Here is a 20739-nt window from a genome sequence, read left to right as displayed (position 1 = left end):
TATTATGTAATAAAGTTGAAAAATGCAAATGGGTTTTGTTTGTCTTTTATTCCTTCCTTGATGTTGATCTTTGTCCTCACCGACACGTCCACGAAGTTTGAATCGGTTGTAAACGATTTGTTGCCGATTGATAATCACGCACTCTGAGAGTGAGCACAGAGCTAAACCTTTCACATGAAATGTGATGGATTTATCATTAAAGGTGCATCATGTAATAAATCTGAAGCAACTTAAGCCATAAAATCCTCCTAATATGTCACAGAGACTCAGCAATAATGTTCATATAACAAACTGAACTCACCAACAACAACAGTACAGACAAAATATTTGCATTAAAAAAAATAGACTGCTACTGATAGAAGAGGATTATTTGCAGTGTTATGCATATCTTTTTTTCTCGGTTTATATGTTTTTTTCAGTCATTTACAGTATTTTATTGTTCTATATATTTATATTGTTTTATAATGTGGGTTCTTTACAGTGTAATGTATTGTTTTTACTAAGTTTATATAGTTTTTTAAAAGCTATTTGCAGTATTTTATTGTTCTTTACTGTTTATTTATATTTTCTCATACTTTTTAATTACAAGGTTTTTCCATGTTATTTCATTCATTTCGAAAAAAAAAAATATATATTTTGAACTCATACATTTTTCGTTGGTGTCAGATATTTTATAACATAATGGCTGATGAACACTGGTTGGAAGGAAGGGCCCCCTGGGAATTTTTGCTCAGGGCCCCTACAGACTCTAGAACAGCCCCTGGCAGCAACTGCTCATTTGTCGTCGTCTCAGTTCAACACACAGTGTTTGTCAGGCCACTCCTTTTCCAGGAAACCAGTCACATTCTGATAAAACCCAGCCTGCTCCGCTCTGAGCTCACACTTCCTGGTTTCCTCGGCCTCAGATCTGCAGTTTCAACAGAGGGGGGGAGGAGCAAAGAGCAGCATAACCACAGGCTCCGCCCACTGCACTGTAACTCAGAGCTCGGCTCAAAGCAGTTCTGTTTGTGAGGAAGTGAAACTCAGACAGTCGTCGTCGTCGTCACAGAGAGGTGAAATGGCGCAGCAAAGCACCAGAGAGCGATTCTGCTGTTCCATCTGTTTGGATCTTCTGAAGGATCCAGGGACTCTTCTCTGTGGACACAGCTACTGTATGAACTGTATCAACAACCACTGGGACAAAGAGGAAGAGAAGAAGATCTACAGCTGCCCTCAGTGTAGAGAGGCCTTCACACCGAGGCCTAAACTGATGAAAAGCATCATGTTAGCAGAGTTAGTGGAGGAGCTGAAGAAGACTGAACTCCACGCTGCTCCTGCTCATCACTGCTCTGCTGGAGATGAAGATGTGGACTGTGATTTCTGCACTGGCAGGAAACTGAAAGCTCTCAAGTCCTGTTTGGTTTGTTTGGCCTCTTTCTGTGAGGAACATCTCCAGCCTCATCATCTATCACCTGCGTTTAAGAAACACAAGCTGGTGGAGCCCTCCAAGAACCTCCAGGAGAACATCTGCCCTCTTCACGACGAGGTGATGAAGATGTTCTGCCGCACTGATCATCAGTGCATCTGTTATCTCTGCTCTGTGGACCAACACAAAGACCACGACGTAGTCTCAGCTGCAGCAGAGAGGACGCAGAAGCAGAGAGAACTGGATCTGAGTCAAGAAGAAGTCCAGCAGAGAGTCCAGGACATAGACAGAGACGTGAAGGTGCTTCAACAGGAGGTGGAGGACCTCACTGTCTCTGCTGATAAAACCATGAAGGACACTGACAAGATCTTCACTGAGATGATGAAGCTCCTGCAGAAGATACGCTCTGACGTGAAGCAGCAGATCAAATCCCAGCAGGAAACTGAAGTGAGTCGAGTCAAAGATCTTCAGGAGAAGCTTGAGCAGGAGAAGACTGAGCTGATGAAGAGAGAAGCTGAACTGAAGCAGCTCTCGCTCACACACGACCACAACCAGTTTCTCCTCAACTACGGCTCACTGTCAGCACTCAGTCCATCTACACACTCGTCCACCATCAACGTCCGTCCTCTGAGACACTTTGAGGACGTGACGGCAGCTGTGGTGAAGCTCAGAGGACAACTGAAGGACGTCCTGACCCAGACGTGGACAAACGTCTCACTGGCTGTGACTGAAGCAGATGTTTTACTGACAGAACCAGAACCAAAGACCAGAGCTCAGTTCCTCAGATATTCACAGGAAATCAAACTGGATCCAAACACAGCTTTCATACAGCTGTTTTTATCTGAGGGAAACAGAAAAGTGACATCAATGGGGAAAAATCTGTCTTATCCTCATCACACAGACAGATTCACTGGTGTGCGTCAGGTCCTGAGTGAAGAGAGTCTGAGTGGACGTTGTTACTGGGAGGTGGAGAGGACAGGATTAGGAGTTTATGTAGCAGTGACGTACAAGAACATCAACAGATCAGGAGATGGATGCAGCTTTGGATTCAATGACAAATCTTGGAGTTTAATTTGTTATCAAAACGGTTGTGAGTTTGTTCACAACAGCATCCAGACTAAAGTCTCAGATGTTGAAGTCTCCAGAGTGGGAGTTTACCTGGACCACAGAGCAGGTCTTCTGTCCTTCTACAGAGTCTCTGACACCATGACTCTGATCCACAGAGTCCAGACCAGGTTTACTCAGCCTCTCTATGCTGGAGTCAGGCTTTATGATTATTATGGAGACACAGCTGAGTTCTGTCAACTCAAATAGTCTTGAGTTCTGTAAGAAGAAGTGAGTTAAAGGTGTAGTGCACGACTTTTGATTGGTTGAGAAGCTACGTCAAAAAAAACAGGAATCAAAACAGATCATCGTTATAAGTCATTGTGTCTCTATCGGATCCTACGTTGTTTATTTTTTGGTGTAAATTACTTTTGTAAAGTATCAAACGCTTTGAAGTGAGTTTATGGGAATATTTGTGTTCTAAGATGACTGGGATTATGGGTAAAACTGTTTTTTTGTTTGTTTTTTTAATCAGGTGTGTTGGAGCAGGGAAACGTGTAAAACATGCAGGGCATTTTGGATCATTTTAGAGTTCCTGTTATGTAATAAAGTTGAAAAATCCAAATGGGTTTTTGTTTGTCTTTTATTCCTTGAAACTGTAAGTGCACAAAACACAGTAATATTGAGAAACTGCCAGATATTGAAGCATTAAAGTATTTATATTCATATTCAAGTCGTTTTAAGTGATAATTTATTTTTTAAAAACCGCAAAATCACAAAACAAAAAAACACAGACATTAAAGCAGAAAACACAATGATTTGATTTGCGTTTGTGTTTTTCACCTCAGGGCCACCGTAGTACGGTTCCCTGACAGTGGCGCCGTACAGCTGTGACGTCACTCTGGGAAATACGATTTCTCTTGGCTTTTTATGACCTTTGTGAAGTTTCTACACATATACAACTCCATGAATTAAAAAAAATATATATATATGATATAAAGATGTATAAACGCCAATGTCCTCTTTTACTATTGTGCCCAATGGAAAAATTGCTGTTTGGGCCCCGTGAGTATTTGTTGTTGCAGTACCACGAGTGGCCACCGTGACAAAAATGGTGCTCTATCTCACGGTATCGCCGAGACGCCATTTTGGGTGATGACACAGCCGCGACATCCGTTTAAAAATGTCTTTACAGGCCGGAGCTAATGAGCTTTAACGTTTCCAACTCGAAAACTCGCTTCGTGTTAACTCTGTGCGAACATTCACAGTCAAAGTTAGCTCCGTTCTGGGCCTTTTACGACGCTTTCTACGCCTCACCTGTCATGGCGGACAGCGGCTCCCACGTTCGGGGCGTTACGTACGTCTGTGACGTTTCACCGGCGGTTACTTAAGCAACTTTTCACAGCTTATGTCACCGCTGGAAAGTCATCAATACATCTTCAGATAAAGTCATCGGAACGGGAAAAGGTACCGTGTGTGTGTGTGTGTATATTTATAGAGTTTAGCTAAAGTAGCTTAGCATTTTAAAGTGTGTTTACACTGTTGAGTGCAGACGCCACTGGCTTCAGGTCATGCTGCGGCTGCCCTTCAGTGTTTTGTCTCACATTTTGTTATTAATCGATTACTCAATGAATCGTCAACTATTTTGATGATCGATAAATCGGTTTGAAGCTTTTTCCACGATTAAAAACAAGATTTCTGGTCATTTTTAGCTTATTAATTGTGAATATTTTCTAGTTTGGTTTGTGGACCAAGTGCTTACTCGATTAATCGTGAAAATAATCGTAAATTGCAGCTCTAGTTATAGTTCAATAATATATAATATCTTTAATCTGATCTGTTATCTAGCATTTCATAGTTAACCAATCAGGCGTTTGTTATGTATTCATAAATGTTCATCTTCTCAGAATAAATCTTTCAAACGCTAAGAAACGTATTTATTCCATCCGAGACATTATCCGACAAAGATTTAAACCTATAACGTCTTATGTCTTGAACATTTAGTTCAGATGCAAAATGCAGATTCGGTAGAGAATTGTGCAGAAGTGTTTCAAGGTGCATTATGTAATAAATCATAAAATCCTCCTAATATGTCACAGAGGCTCAGGAATAATGTTCATATAACAAACTGAACTCACCAACAACAACAGTACAGACAAAATATTTGCATTAAAAAAATATTTAGCAGACTGCAAATCATGTTTATGTTTTTGAAATCATGTTTTGGCATGTGGCGCCACCTACCGCCGTCTACCAATCATTGCAGTCAGTAGAGTCTCAGCTGCAGAGCAACCACGGATTGCCAGTACCGTCAGAAAACGAAACCTAAAAGACCTCTGTATTTTGAATCTGAATGTAGTAACTGTTTTTGGCCACATTCTTACATATGGTGCCTTTAATTTTGTATTGTTGTGTATCATTTGGTTATTAAATGTGTTCTATTTTACCACATAAAGACAAAGTTTTTTAAAAGATGAGAAAAACAACAGCAGATCTCTTGTTTTTTTCCCCCCCCCTCTTCATATTCAGAGAACTCATGGCTCTCAGAAGTGCGGTCGGTCGTCTGATCTCCAGCGGTCAAAGATGTGCTGCCGTCACAGCGTCCAGAGCCCAGTGCACCACTGCTGCAGCTCACACAGGTACATCTTTTTAATTGTGTGTGTGTGTTTTAGGATGTGAAAATTGCAAGTAAGCGTTATCCACCACAGGACTCATTGCTTTTTAAATCATCATTTAATTGTTTTAGATGCAGAAGAAGTCAAGAAACCAACAAAAGCAGGTAAGGGACGTTTTTAAAACGTGTTGCAAGTGATCCTTCACGCGTTATGTCATCACCGCATGTGATTATTGTTTGTTTTGACCCCCTCAGCCAAGGTGCCGTTCAACTGGCGCGACGCTCTGAATCTGGAGGCTCAGCTGACGGAGGAGGAGATCATGATCCGGGACTCGTTCCGCGACTACTGCCAGGAAAAACTCATGCCGCGCGTCCTCATGGCCAACAGACACGAACGTGAGCGCCGATCAGACAAAGGGGGGTCGATGACGGACGGTGATCTCGTCATCGAATCGGATTGAGACCAACTCCGGCGTCGCGTTTTATTTCTTCCAAATATTTGATTATCGGTCTCCACTTCTGTGCTGCAGATTTCCACCGTGAGATCGTCTCAGAGATGGGCGAGCTGGGCGTCCTTGGCCCAACCATTAAAGGTAAACAAAAACAAAACAACAAAACACGATTATCACAAGTATAGGATCATTCGCAAGGACTCCACCATATCCGTAATTTACCTTACAGGATACGGCTGTGCCGGCACCAGCTACGTGGCGTACGGTTTGATTGCCAGAGAGGTCGAGAGAGTGGACAGCGGCTATCGCTCGGTCATGAGCGTGCAGTCCTCGCTGGTCATGCACCCCATCAACGCTTACGGCACCGAGGCTCAGAAGGAGAAGTACCTGCCGAGGCTCGGTAACGAGCTTGTTTTGTTCAGATCGTTTCGTTGAGCAAAGCCCAAGATAACTTTGTTTTTTATTTTGTTTTGCTTTGCAGCTCGCGGAGAAATCCTTGGTTGTTTTGGCCTGACGGAGCCCAACCACGGCAGTGATCCCAGCAGCATGGAGACCAAGGCCAAGTACAATCCATCCAGCAATACCTTCACTATCAGTGGAGCCAAGACCTGGTAGGTTTGTTTGTAACGGACAAGTTCAGCTGGCCACAGCATGCAGATATAGCTAGCTGAAAACCAGTCATGGTTCCAAATAGGGCTGCAGCTTTTTGTAGTCGATTATTCTACCAATTATTCCTTGAGTAATCGGGAAAAAATCAAATTTTTCTTGTGTTCTTGCGCATAGGCAATAATACTCTCATTCATTATCATGAATAACAGGGTATCCGCGGGGTCTTAAAAAGTCTTAAAAAGTCTTAAATCCAATCATTTGAATTTAAGGCCTTAAAATGTCTAAAATTCTCCTAAAATCTCTTAAAAAGGTCTTAATCTATTAACGTGACTTTTATTTAAAACGTGCATAAACTTCACTCTCGCTTTTATCGAGCACCACCTAGCTAGTGTGCTGCGCGCGCGCCACTGTGTGTTACCGCTTAGCATAGCAGCGGAGAAAACTTGACGAAAGCCCACAGCTAAGCCGAATTGCAAGTTCTACGATTTGTGGCTCCGATTTTCCTTCGCGTCTTTTGTACTTTTTTGGCAGTATGGATGTGAAATGGGTCTTAAATTGTATTCATTATGGTCTTTAAAAAAGTCTTTAAAAAAGTCTTAAATTTGACTTGTTGAAACCTGCAGAAGTTTATTATTTAAACAATTCAAAACTTACACTCCGGTAAGCTACATTAAATCAGCGAACATCGTTTACATTAGCGAGTGCCGGCGGCGTTAGCATTAGCAACCGGATGCTATCGGCTCAGATGCTGAATCATTGAGGACGTCCAGTTGTGGTGGCCTTGTTGGCTTCTTGTTTAAGCGTGAAATGGTCCCACACTTTGGACATTTCCTGCTTTTATGTGCTGTTTCACTCTCCGTCATGAAGCTAGCTGGAATCCAGGTGTGCGTCTGCTAAAACAGTCCGTGTGGAACAATGATCCCTGCGCTGAATGGGCCGCATAACGCGCGAGATAGGAATTAAACGAATACTAGAGGCGGCGTTTTTGCCTCGAGGGAATTTTTGTAATCGAGTTACTCGAGTAGTCATTGCAGCCCTGGTTCCAAAAAAAGGGAATGTTTTATGTGTAAACAACCAACAGAACACCTCTGTGGGGGAGAACAGGACTATGGTGCAGTGCCAATGAAAACAAAGCCTAGCCCTCACTAATCGAGTCAAACTAAAACCACTCAAAGACACATACACTTACCTAGTGTGTTTAACATAGATCCTGCTATGAGGTGGATGTAGAGGGTTCCCCCGGGTCATAGCTCAGAAGCAGAACCTAGCAGTGCTCTCGCAGGCTGAACCAATGCTGCAGGAAGTCAAGCAAACGAGAGGAAAAGAGCTCCTCTTCAGGCCTTCCTTATATAATCGACTCCTGCAGGGTGAGAACCAATCAGGGCTCTCTCTCTCTCCACCAGCTCGGGTGGAAACCAATCATCATCAGCATGTTCCACTTGTGATAGGGTAGCCCAACAGGTGGTGAACTGAAGTGACTCTCGCTCTCTTTGCGCTCTCAGGATCACAAATTCCCCCGTGGCAGATGTCGCGGTGGTGTGGGCCAAGTGTGAAGACGGCAGGGTGAGGGGTTTCATCCTGGAGCGCGGCATGGAGGGCTTCGCCACGCCCAAGATCGAGGGCAAGTTCTCGCTGAGGGCGTCCGCCACGGGCATGATCGTGATGGACGAAGTGGAGGTTCCGCAGGAGAACCTGCTCCCCAACGTCTCTGGTCTGGCTGTAAGTGGCTCTACTCGTCTCAGGATGATCTCCAGGATGACATTTTAATGTTACTTTGATCAACTTTTACTTTTTTTTCTACTTGACCAGGGTCCCTTTGGATGTCTCAACAATGCCCGTTATGGCATTGCCTGGGGAGCTTTGGGAGCCGCGGAGTTCTGCTTCCATGCTGCTCGACAGTACACTCTGGACAGGTGAGCAATGTCCTGTTGACACGATGTGAGATGATGTATATTTGTGAGGGTGCGGGGAACCTTCGGAGTGCCTCGTCTTCATGCTAATTTCTACGTAGCGTTTAGCGCTGGGCACTAGGTTAGCGCGCCGCGCGTTTCCATGACGACTGACGGGGAAACGACGCGCGTGACGTCATGTTTTACGTGCCGCTACGCCGAAGTCCATGCACCGTTTACCAGTGAGCTCCCTTAGCGCCGTTAGCGCGCCTACAGTCGAACTGGAGCGCTTTGTTTATTAAACGAAAAGAGCAGCGCTACAAATAACCAGCGTACCCGTGTACTGCGTATGTTACCTCTGTTTTTAAAGTTTAGCGTTACTTGAGAGACTCATTTTAACAAATCGGGAGTCACGTAAACATGACGTCGCGCGCGTTTTTTCCCAGTCAGTCGTCAAGGAAACTCGCTGTGCGTTAACGCCGTTAACCGCCACTAACGCACCCAGGACTGGTAGCTTTGGATAAAAGCGTCTGCTAAATGCTTAAATGTTAAATGAGTGACGTTTGGAGCTGGTCCAGATCCACCCTGACTGTACCGTACCATTTTACTCCGATACCCCCAAGGGAAGGGTTATTTTTGGTGCTATTCCGAATGAAAACGCACCAAACTGAACCCTCTGACTCAAGGGAAACCCTGAGCGTGTCATCGTCACACTGAGCAGATCTTTGATTGTCTTTTACTTGACGGTCTTTCTCGCCTCCGTCCAAACAGAGTCCAGTTCGGCGTGCCGCTGGCCAGAAACCAGCTGATGCAGAAGAAGATGGCCGACATGCTGACGGAGATCACGATTGGCCTGCAGTCCTGTCTGACCCTGGGCAGACTCATTGATGAGAAGAAGTGAGCCTTCTCCTTCTGTCTTAAAATGTATTTTTTTACATTTTTTTTTTTTTTTTTGCCATTTTTCCTCCATAAATTTTGTTTGCCTTTTTAATTTTCATCCTTCTAATAGAGCTGCGCCGGACATGATCTCCATGATGAAGAGGAATAGCTGCGGCAAGGCGCTGGATATTGCCAGACAAGCCAGGGACATGTTGGGAGGGAATGGCATCGCAGACGAATACCACGTCATCCGCCACGTGATGAACCTGGAGGCGGTCAACACATACGAGGGTAGGCGTGCACATAGACCATGGATGTATTATATGAACTGCATAGAGCTCCGCCCCTTCGCTTCCGTTCATTCCTATGAAGCTGCTCACCCAGCGCATATGCCAAAAAAGTTTTTTGACTTCCGCGTTTATTTCCGGGGTTATGGGGCCCATAGAGCATGCGCAGTAGTGTCGCTACCATATAAAGATCTATAAAAGCCCGTGTCCATGTCTCGAGGTGTGCTGTGGACACTTTTACAGGCGTCTCTTTTACTATTGCGGTCAATGAAAAAATTGCTTTTTGGGCAATTGTGGGGTTTTCCGTTGCAGTACCCACAGTGGCCACCATGTAAAAATTGTATTCAAGGCAGAGGGGGGCGGTGCTCTATCCAGTTCATATTATACATCCATGACATAGACTCTTGAACGCTTGTTATCACGGTGTTCAGTATAGTAAAGTGGAGTTATGCCACTCCACCACCAGAGGTCAGTAGTGTACACATTAATACTGAGTGACTGGAGATTTGAAGTCTGTCAGTGACTTATATATATCTATGTTTTTGGGGTTTTTTAGGAACTCACGACATTCACGCCTTGATCCTGGGCCGAGCCATCACTGGATTGCAGTCTTTCACTGTTGGAAATTAACTTCTTTTTTCCCCCCAGGATGCCAAGAAACTAAGAACTCAACTAAGACGTGTACAGTTATGTACTTCAAATATAACCAGCGTCTCCACGTTACGCGGCGCTGAACAGTATGTAAATAAACGGTGATGGAGGGAAAAGGTTAGCTCAGCTACCGTATGTGCAAAAAACCCCCTTTGATGCCTTGGTTTGATAATTAGTCGTGTAAATAAAGGGCGAACAAATAACTGGATCTTTATTGGTTCTTCGATACATGGAATACGAGAGGTTTGTTTTCTCGGCCGAGCCGTTTCTCACGAGCGCTAACCTGAACTACAGACACAGACGACTGTGTATTCTTGGAAAAAAAAGAGGAAGAAGAAAGCGGAAAACAAAACATCATGAGTAATAACATCCCCTCCAGAACAAATTGAACGCTCAAAACGGTAAAACACATTAACTGCCGTCTCCTAACCATGCGTCAGAACGGTGCGGCGCTAAGCGTCCGGCGTCTCATTAATGGCCAGGCCCTCTCTGAGGCCCGACAGGGTGCGTATGGCGTCCAGGAGCTCTTTGTGGAGCGCGGTGCAGCTCTCCAGAACCTCGGACAACTCCTGCAGCTTCACCTGCATCTCGCCACTGTTCTCCTCGTACACCGTGTACATGTGCTCCTTCATCTGCTGGCTCGCCTCGGTGACCTGGAGCCAAATCGTAAAAAAATACGGCGATATTACGACGACGACGCCACACTGAGCGAGACCAGGCGCGCGCCAAATATAAGTGGCGTACCTTCTCCACCAACTTGCCATGAAAGCTGTCCATCACCTTCTGGTCACTGGTGCGGCTGTTGTTGATGTTTTCTACCAAGGCCTGCATTCTCCCCGTGATGGAATCTATAACGGAGCTAGAGCAGAGACGACAGTAATAAAGCACAACAATGTTATTCCTGCGACGTTGTCCGTGTTTACTGTTGTGGAGGAGATTGTGCACCTGGCATTGAGGTCTTCACTCGTGCTCGCATTTGAAGGCTTCCTCACTGATGCATCAGGATCTTCCTCCTGTGTCTGTAATTACAGAGAGAACGAGACGAAAGGCAATAAACATTTTTTTATTGTATTTGTATGTATGAACCACAAAACTGGTGTAGTAAGGTAGATTAATGTCATTATATTCTTATTTCCTGGTAGGGTCCAGAAGAACAGCATAATAAAATGTGTATTTGCTATGGTATTTTGTATATATATACATACATATACACATATATGTTAAATATATATGTTTACATATGTATACATATACACATAAATGTAAATATGTGCATACATATATATGTAAATATATGTACGTACATATACGAAAATACAAAAACGTAAATATATATGTTATAAATACTGTTCAATTGTTTATATATATGTAAACAAACATATTTACTTATATGTAAATATATGTACAGTACGTACATATATAGGATACTATATGTGTACCTTTCCTCGGATACTAAGGTAGGTTAATGTCATTATATTCTTATTTCCTGGTAGGCTCCAGAAGAACAGCATAATAAAACGTGTATTTGTTATGGTAATTTGTATATATATGGTATTTGGTCATGGCACAAAGAAGTAATAATAAGATTTTGGTGGTGATCTAGATGATTGAAACTAAAAGCAAGTATGTCTCTGACAAATAAAACACTATATTTGAGACTTATACGATGAAAGAAACAAGTTGTTTACCGTCTGTGAGTCTTCCTGCCTGGATTTGGGAGTGGAGAGGGCGTTTGGTGGAAACGTGTTCTGGAAGAAAGGATCCATTTTGAATCTAAAATGGATTTAACAAGACAATAAATAAATAAATAAATAAATAAATACATCAATAAATAAATAAACTTGAAATAGCAACTCCTGTCAAAAGCACATCATCGCCAATGCTCATCTGATTTGTCTTCAAACAGAGCTAGAGCATCTAATGCTAACATACATCTTAAAAACCTAAACTCTCACAGCCAAAACACATAACACTCTCTTTAGCGTCACACGTCATATATATATCGTCACTATATATATACATATATATATATATATGTACATTTTATGTTAATAAGACTTTCTGCTGAATATGTAGCTATCTCTGAACATAATGCTAACGTTCGCTAGCTAGCTAAGCGCTAATGCACTGCTCCCTTCCTAGCTAAACCTGTGGTTTGCTATCAGTTCACAAATCAAGACAAAAACCCGCACAGTTCCTCCTATGTTTAATGTTTTAAATAGAGCGGAAATAATAATTATAATAATAATAATATATAAATATATATAATATAATCTCTACTGGCAAAAAGAGAAGTCTTCTTACCTGACTGCTGCTAGCACAAATGTATGCTAACACTCGAACAATAGGGAATTATTTTAGCTATTATCACCTTAATGTTAGTTTTTTTTTTTACAGATTTATTTGCGGCAGGTCATTAACACTTATAAATTACGTATTAAAAGTAACCCACGAGTACAATTTGAGTTTATTTAAGTGGCACATTTACAAACAACAAACCCCTGGTTCCCAAAGTGCTTAAAATACAATAATATATATATATATATATATATATATATATATATATATATATATATATATATACATAATATACATTTTAAATATATATTAATAAATATAAATAAATGTCAAGCTCAACTTGGTTTAGCCACTTTATACGTTCTGTCATTACCAAAATGGAAATAATTGAGTGACGTTCAATTACTTCACTAACTTGTCATTTGTAGATTAACTGAATCAAGTAAAGTATGATGAAGTACATAAAGTAAAGTATCATGAAGTATATAAAGTAAAGTATCATGAAGTACACAGAGATATACTGTATATTCAGCCAGGAAGTCACTTAATGAAGTATTTCTTGTCAAACGTGGGTCTCTGTGGTTTGAAAGGTCTCTGAGCACTTGATTGTCTGCGGTGGATTATTAAGTAATCTGTGTGGGATTGTGGGGAGATGAGGGACTGATTGATCGCTGCAGTGATTGGAAGTGTAATCCCTGCCTTCCTCTCTGGATTATTTCAGTGGCGACGACACAGCACAGCGTGGACATGGGTGAGATGAAGCTGCAGAGGCCTCGCTTTGACAGGTGGGTGAATTCATACACTGATGATGATGATGATGATGATGATGATGAAATCTTTCATTTTGAGTCAGCACATCTAACTTTACACTCTAACCTTTCTGCTCTTAAGGGACGTGAGGACAAACCAAATCAGGAACCCTTTGAACAACAATGGAATGACCCGTATCTGGTGAACATGGACAGCTTTAATTACACCGATGAAGGCGGACTGTCGTACTTGGTTGACGGCGGGGGGCCTCTGTACAAGGAGTACAAGCCTCCGCCCAGAGACCTCATCCAGCTCCCCAAAGCTGTGGTCTACCTCACCATGGCCGCCCTGGTCGTGGTCGCCGTCGCTTACGCCATCGTGGGCCACCTCATCAAAGACCTCATGCTGGACATAACAGGTCTGATTTACTCCATTATTCATGTATGTTTGTATGTATGTATGTATGTATGTATGTTTCCGCTCCAGCCATAAGTATGTTTCTGTTTTCTACAATAAAGTCTTTTTAGACAGGTTTGTTGATGTTCACGGCTGAAATCGGCGAAATATTGAGTTTCCCTCACTAACAAGGACATATATTGTACATATACACACAAATATACACATATATATACGTATATACATACACACACACATACATACATATGTGTATATACATATATATATGTAAATATATGTACCTACATATAAATATATATGTTTTTTGCGGCATAGACAGGTTTGTTGATATTCATGGCTGAAGTCAAGAAATATTGAGATTCACATATTGTACATATATACACAAATATATTTGTGTATATGTATGTATATACCTATACATAATGTATATATATACACATACATATACACATATGTAAATATAAATATATGCATTTACATATATATATATATATATATACACATATACGTATATATATATGTAAATATATGTACATACATATGTATATATACGTATATATGTTTTTTTGCGGCGTAGACAGGTTTGTTGATGATATATTCATGGCTAAAATTAAGAAATATTGAGTATCCCTCCCTAACAAGGACATATATTGTACATATATATACACACACACACACACACATATGTTCGTGTATATGTATGTTTATACGTATACATAATGTATAAATATATACACATACATATACACATGTAAATATATATATATATTTACATATATAGATATATGTAAATATATTGTACATACATATATATATATGTAAAATATATATGTAAATATATTGTACATACACATATATATACATATATATATACATATATATAAACACATACATATGTTTGTGTATATATATATACATACATATGTAAAATATATATGTTTACATATATATGTATACATATACACATATTTGTAAAATATATATGTAAATATGTGCATACATATATATGTAAATATATGTACATACATATATACATGTATATATGTAAATATATGTTATAAATACTGTTCAATTGTTTATATATGTAAACATAAACATATATTTACATATATATATGTTATGATATATATATATATATATACTGTTCAATTGTTTATATGTGTAAATAAATTGTCAGTTATCAGTATTATGTACACTACTGACCTCTGGTGGTGGAGTAGCATAACTCTTTACACTTTACTATACTGACTGAAAGTGAATATTTGTAGGTTTTATAACTTTCAAAGCGCTCAGACTTGATCTCCGTCCGTCCACAGACTGTTTACTGGGTCCCATCGAGGACGACTTGAAAAAGGACAGAGAGGTGGAGGGGGTCAGCCTGCTCAACATGGCGCCGCCGCCGCCGCCGCCCCCGCCGCTCAGCCACTCCCACCCCAACGCATTCCACGTGTGGGACCAGGACGGCGTCATCATCCCGATGACGCAGCAGAGCGGCAGCCCGGCGTCCAGCCCCCTCATGGCCGCCATCCCGTACTTGCCTTCGTTCTTCCCCAACTCCGTGCACATCGGCAGCCCCACCCTCCACAATCAGTCCATCCCAAAGGAGAGCGAGGCGTGAGGGGACGGGAGAGGGAAAGGGTCCCCGGACAGTTGGCGCTCCTTTGCCTGAGCAGGGACTCTTTAATCCAAGCTCATTGACCCAGGATTATGCTGGAGTCAAATAAAGACCAGAGTGTATTTTCGCTGACTGCTGTCACCGCTTTATCCCCAGACTTGAATATATTTCAGTCTTTAGGAGGATCGGCCTTAATTGCCAGCTAATAGGGTGGAGTTAATTCAATTAGGGGCGGTGACCTCTTTAAGAATTAGCATATTAGGACAAGCATGTTTCACATGTGTCCATGTGATTAAAGTCGTCACTGCACATCATCATCGCGCCGTTATCGTCTCCATTGTCTTTGTTAACATTGTTGTTTTTGGTCATTCGTCTAAACCCAGAGTGTCTCTGTATTCAGCGTCAGGTGCAGATTAAGGAGGAGGAGATTAGAGGAGCAGCTCAGCCTTTAATACAGCGTCCGTTTATTACTTCTTTTAAGCCACGGAATTAGATCGTCAGACGGCGGGCGGTCGTCCAACCTGAGAGAGGACAAACGTCACAGATGACACCTCGTGATCCCGGCTCTGGGTCTTTAAATGACAAATGAGCTGTGGTCATGTGTCAGCGGTACACAATGTACCTCCCGAGACATTCAAGTAAAGAAAATACATGTACATATACGTACCTACATATAAACATGTACATACATATATACAAGAAATATTGAGGAAAAATATAATTTTGAGAAAGAAATTAAATTTTGAGGAAAAAAAAGTTTGAGAAAGGAGAATTTTTTTTTTACCTTTTTTTTTTTCTTAAGGAAAAGCACCTTTTCAATGAATAAAACATTTTGAGAAAAAATTTTAAATTTTGAGAAAAAAATTTAAATTTTGAGAAAAAAATTTAAATTTTGAGAAAAAAATTTTAATTTTGAGAAAAAAATTTAAATTGAGAAAAAATTTAAAAATTAAAATTTTGAGAAAAAAAATTAAAATTTTGAGAAAAAATTTACAATTTTGAGAAAAAATTTAAAACTTTGAGAAAAAATTTAAAATTGAGAAAACATTTAAAATTGAGAAAAAATTTATAATTTTGAGAATTTTTTAAAAAATGTTGAGAAATGTTTAAAAAAAATGTTGAGAATTTTTTTTAAAAATATGAGACGTTTTTTTTAATTTTGAGAACAAAATTAAAATTAACACTTAAAACTCCAAATTTCGGACTTTAAAACCCCGAATTCTGACTTGAAAACACCCAAATTTCAAACTTAAAAACACCCCGAATTCCAATTTTAAAACCCTGAAATCCGACTTTAAAAACCCGAATTCCCACTTTAAAACCCCGAATTCCCACTTTAAAACCCCAAATTCAAAACCCCAAATTCCAACATTAAAACACCCAAATTTCTGACTTTAAAACACCCCGCATTCCGACTGTAAAACCCTGAATTCAGAACCCCAAATTCCGACTTTGAAACTCCAAATTTCTGACTTTAAAACTCAGAATTCGGACTTTAAAACAGCAACCAAAAACAAATTTACACAAAAAATGCAAAAGGACATTTGATCCAGAGAGAAATTCTGGAAAAATTGGCAACCTTAAAAACTTTGTAGTACAATTGTGCGAAGTTTCCCTATTTATCTATTGTCCTTTTTAGAAGGTTGGTGTTTTTGTCCTGTACTGTTATTGTTAGAGTAGAACAGGAGGTTGCAGCGATTTTGTGTTTCCAAAAAAACCAAATCAAAGCTCATAACAGGAAACAAACGTCTCAGACAAAACCATAAAGATAAGGAAATTCCAGTCAAAGGAAACCAATCGGTTCAATTCTGTGGCAGAAAATTCACAACACTGAGGTCACGAGACTTCCAGACGCTTTACAAACCACGTTTTTATTAAATTAGACAATAAATGTACACGTAAAAATTAGCCGATTCATTTAAAACAAAATCAAATGCTTTGAAATATCATTGCAAACGTTTAAAAAACTCTCAAAACGACGCCGCAGAGTCGACGCCCACATCGCCGCCGCCGCGGTCTTAGCGGAGCTTCCTCTGCGAGAGGACGGCGCGATAGAGCGACGTGCCCTTGGCCTGCACGAAGGTCAACGCCATCTTGTCCTTGGTGACCTCGGCGTGGACGAAGCCGCCCAGCGTGGACGCCTGACCCGTGAAGAACTTGACGGAGCCTTTGGGATTGTGGTTCCAGTGACGGACGTCCGGGTCCAGGAAGTTACCGGCGCCGCTCACCACGTAGCCGATTCCAGACTCTTCGATGTACTGAAGGAGCAGAGAGAGACTTTAAAAACTCAGAATTTCAACTTTAAAAACTCAGAACTTCAACTTTAAAAACTCAGAATTTCAACTTTAAAAACTCAGAATTTCAACTTTAAAAACTCAGAATTTCGACTTTAAAAACTCAGAATTCTGGGTTCTGAATTCAGAAAGTTAGAATTTATGTTTAAAGTAAGAACTTTAAAAATCTGAATCCTCACTTTTAAAACTCAGAATTCTCACTTTAAAAGCCAGAATTTCTGACTTTATTCTCTGAAGTCAGAATTCTGGGTTTTAAACTCAGAAATTCAGAATTTGGAATTTCAAAAGTCCGACTTTCAAAAGTCGGAATTTCAAAAGTCCGACTTTCAAAAGTCGGAATTTCAAAAGTCGGAATTTCAAAAGTCGGAATTTCAAAAGTCAGAATCCTCACTTTCAAAACTTAGGAGTCTGACTTTAGAAAACTCAGGAGTCTGACTTTAGAAAACTCAGGAGTCTGACTTTAGAAAACTCAGGAGTCTGACTTTAGAAAACTCAGGAGTCTGACTTTAGAAACTCAGGAGTCTGACTTTCAAAAACTCAGAAGTCTGACTTTAAAAAACTCAGAAGTCTGACTTTAAAAAACTCAGAAGTCTGACTTTGAAAACTCTGGAGTCTGACTTTGAAAACTCAGGAGTCTGACTTTGAAAACTCTGAATCCTCACTTTAAAAACTCTGAATCCTCACTTTAAAAACTCTGAATCCTCACTTTAAAAACTCTGAATCCTGACTTTTAAACATTGTTTTTCCCTGTATGACCCTACTCCCCTCCCGTAAGCGTAGCGGCGGCGAACTGACCTGCAGGTTGTGGTCGTGTCCACAGAGATACGCCGTGGCCTTGTATTTGACGAGCAGCGGTCGGAGCCTCTGCAGCAGACACTCGGTGGGGCCGTGCTCGGACACCGACCACACCGGGTAGTGGCCGGCCACCAGCAGGAAGTCGGCCCTGGAGCGCGCCAGCCGCTGCTGCAGCCAGGCCAGCTGACGGTTAGCGTCCACCGCGCGCAGGGGGCCCCGGGGCTTCTCGTCCAGGAAGTCGTTGGAGTTGCCGCACAGCATGATGGTGTCCAGCATGATGACGCTCAGCGTCTTCCCGGTGTTGGGGATGCGGAAGTTGAGCTCGTAATAATAAGAGGGGAATTTCCTGACAAAAACAACAACTTTATTCTCTTTATTCTGGTGATTTAGCCTCTTTTATTTTAGCGTTTTGGGCGTTTTGGGCTCTTACCATCGGTCAGATTTCTGCGTGTAATCGATCTGGGCTTTGACGTTCCCAGCGTGGTCGTGATTGCCAGCAAGCACATACCAGGGAACTCTGAGAGACTTTGCCGAGTACACGGACTCAAAGGTTTCCTAACGGGAACAGCTCGAATGAGGAAACTGGCTCAAAACCCTCTCTCCCATGATGCAACGGGTCGACGCACTTCGCCGACTGACTGACTGACCTTGAAGCGAGGAGAACCCGCGCTGTCCACGCCCTTGAAGTAGAAGTTGTCGCCGAGCGACAGGACAAAGTCGGCGCCCATCTGCTCGGCGATCCTGCTCATCTCACGAGCCGTCGCCTTCTGCACGCCGGTGACGTACGGAGGGTAAGGAACGCCACCCCAGTCGCCTACGGCCAGGAACCTGAGCGAGGTTCGGTTTTCTGGGGAGGAAAAAACACGAAAGTCTGAGGAGCTCATGGACTCAATATTAGGGAAGAGGATTAGGGTCACAGGAAAACAATATTTGAGTTCTGACTTTAAAGGCAGGATTCTGAGTTTTAAAGTCAGTAATTAAGAGTTTTAAAGTCAGGATTCTAAGAATAAAGTCAGGATTCTGAGTTTTAAAGTCAGAATTCTGAGATTTAAAGTAAGAAATTCAGAATTTTAGTCAGAATTTGGAGAATAAAATCAGAATTCGGAAAATTAAGTCAGTAATTTCGAGTTTAAAGTCAGTAATTCCGAGTTTTCTGTCTGAATTCTGAGTTTTAAAGTCAGAATTCTGAGATTTAAAGTCAGAATTAACTCAGAATTTGGAGTTTAAAGTCAGAGTTCGGAGTTTTAAAGTCAGAGTTCGGAGTTTTAAAGTCAGAGTTCGGAGTTTTAAAGTCAGAGTTCGGAGTTTTAAAGTCAGAGTTCGGAGTTTTAAAGTCAGAGTTCGGAGTTTTAAAGTCAGAGTTTGGAGTTTTAAAGTCAGAGTTCAGAGTTTTAAAGTCAGAGTTCGGAGTTTTAAAGTCAGAGTTCAGAGTTTTAAAGTCAGAGTTCGGAGTTTTAAAGTCAGAGTTCGGAGTTTTAAAGTCAGAGTTCGGAGTTTTAAAGTCAGAGTTCGGAGTTTTAAAGTCAGAATTCAGAGTTAAAAGTCAGAATTCGGAGTTTTAAAGTCAGAATTCGGAGTTTTAAAGTCAGAATTCAGAGTTTTAAAGTCAGAATTCAGAGTTTAAAGTCAGAATTCGGAGTTTTAAAGTCAATAATTCTGAGTTTAAAGTCAGAAATTAGAGAATAAAGTCAGAAATTCTGAGAATAAAGTCAGAAATTTGGAGTTTAAAGTCAGAATTCGGAGTCTAAAGTCAGAATTTGGAGAATAAAGTCAGAATTCTGAGTTTAAACTCAGAACTCAAATATTTTTTCCTGTGTGGCTCTAATCCTCTTCCGTACGAGCTCATTTCAGCCGATGTGAAAACAAAGATACTCACTGCTGCTTTCACCCAGGTCTTGGAAGACAGTGGGGGAACAGCAGGCCACAGAGACGGCAGCGATCCAGATGGACATCAGCGTGAGCGCCATCTTTAACAGACAAGAAACACACAAGTGTGCTAAAAAAAAAAACCTTTTCAGAAAACCTTCAGAAAACCTTCAGAAAACTTTACAGAGTCAGAAATAAGAGGAAACTCGGCTCAGAAGAGGAAACGCGACAAACCCACAGCTGTAACTCACCGTTAGCCTCTGCTTCCTCTCACCTTCCCACAAACCTTACAACACCAAACAAAAGAAAAAAAAAAAAACTCCCAGCATGCTCTCTGGTCTCTTTATGCCTAATGGTGCCTTGTGATTGGCTGAAGACACAGTCCAGCTGAAGATGATGGAGGCTGACGGGCACCAGTCAGTCGTTATCTAATCTCTAATGTGTGAGCTGAACAGAAACAAGGTCAAAGATAAAAAACCACTCACGGCTGATGAAGGTGTCTTCAGGACACGTCTTCAGGACACGTCTTCAGGACACGTCTTCAGGACACGTCTTCAGGACACGTCTTCAGGACACGTCTTCAGGACACGTCTTCAGGACACGTCTTCAGGACACGTCTTCAGGACACGTCTTCAGGACACGTCTTCAGGACACGTCTTCAGGACACGTCTTCAGGACACGTCTTCAGGACACGTCTGCGTCCTCAGATCTGTCCTCAGATCTGTCCTCGTCCTTTTATGGAGGAGGCTGTGACTCAGCCTGAGGACTGGAGGCTGATCCATGTGACCTCATGTGACCTGCAGAGGTTTTTATAGCCGCTGTCCAGACTCCACTTGTTCCTCCGCTGTGTTAATCACTCGTTTTTTCCCTCTAA

The 20739-nt window shown here is 41.4% G+C and overlaps 3 protein-coding genes across 3 annotated transcripts; 2 read left to right on the top strand and 1 right to left on the bottom strand.

The window, feature by feature from the left end:
* Window positions 1-1054: 1054 nt before the first annotated feature.
* LOC310941277 (tripartite motif-containing protein 16-like) lies at window positions 1055-2735 on the top strand. The gene has a single exon (XM_083906419.1). The coding sequence runs from the start codon at window positions 1058-1060 to the stop codon at window positions 2717-2719; it is 1662 nt and encodes a 553-aa protein (XP_083762545.1). The 5' UTR covers window positions 1055-1057; the 3' UTR covers window positions 2720-2735.
* Window positions 2736-3830: 1095 nt separating this feature from the next.
* LOC310940946 (glutaryl-CoA dehydrogenase, mitochondrial-like) lies at window positions 3831-10666 on the top strand. Its single transcript, XM_083906007.1, has 12 exons — window positions 3831-3916; window positions 4979-5088; window positions 5196-5228; window positions 5319-5459; window positions 5594-5656; window positions 5745-5915; window positions 5997-6126; window positions 7627-7843; window positions 7934-8037; window positions 8785-8910; window positions 9023-9183; window positions 9736-10666. The coding sequence occupies exons 2-12, from the start codon at window positions 4986-4988 to the stop codon at window positions 9807-9809; spliced, it is 1323 nt and encodes a 440-aa protein (XP_083762133.1). The 5' UTR covers window positions 3831-3916; window positions 4979-4985; the 3' UTR covers window positions 9810-10666.
* A 6262-nt stretch (window positions 10667-16928) lies between these two features.
* Window positions 16929-19966, bottom strand: acp5a (acid phosphatase 5a, tartrate resistant; the record flags this gene model as incomplete). Its single annotated transcript, XM_083905583.1, has 5 exons — window positions 16929-17168; window positions 18000-18345; window positions 18430-18554; window positions 18647-18846; window positions 19876-19966. 5 exons carry the CDS (start codon window positions 19964-19966, stop codon window positions 16929-16931), a joined length of 1002 nt encoding a protein of 333 aa, XP_083761709.1.
* Window positions 19967-20739: the final 773 nt, after the last annotated feature.

The sequence above is a fragment of the Microchirus variegatus genome (genome assembly GCF_963457635.1).
Source record: "Microchirus variegatus genome assembly, chromosome: 19".
In the NCBI taxonomy this organism is placed as follows: domain Eukaryota; kingdom Metazoa; phylum Chordata; class Actinopteri; order Pleuronectiformes; family Soleidae; genus Microchirus; species Microchirus variegatus.
This window is presented reverse-complemented; position numbering and strand designations above follow the sequence as displayed.

What these genes read in the sequence shown, in the direction of transcription:
- LOC310940946 (XM_083906007.1), top strand. Translation starts at nt 4,986, where the DNA reads ATGGCTCTCAGAAGTGCGGTCGGTCGTCTGATCTCCAGCGGTCAAAGA. An exon ending in CATGGCCAACAGACACGAAC is followed by an intron (nt 5,460 to 5,593) that starts GTGAGCGCCGAT and finishes TCTGTGCTGCAG; the next exon opens with ATTTCCACCGTGAGATCGTC. An exon ending in CGACAGTACACTCTGGACAG is followed by an intron (nt 8,038 to 8,784) that starts GTGAGCAATGTC and finishes CCGTCCAAACAG; the next exon opens with AGTCCAGTTCGGCGTGCCGC.
- LOC310941277 (XM_083906419.1), top strand. Translation starts at nt 1,058, where the DNA reads ATGGCGCAGCAAAGCACCAGAGAGCGATTCTGCTGTTCCATCTGTTTG.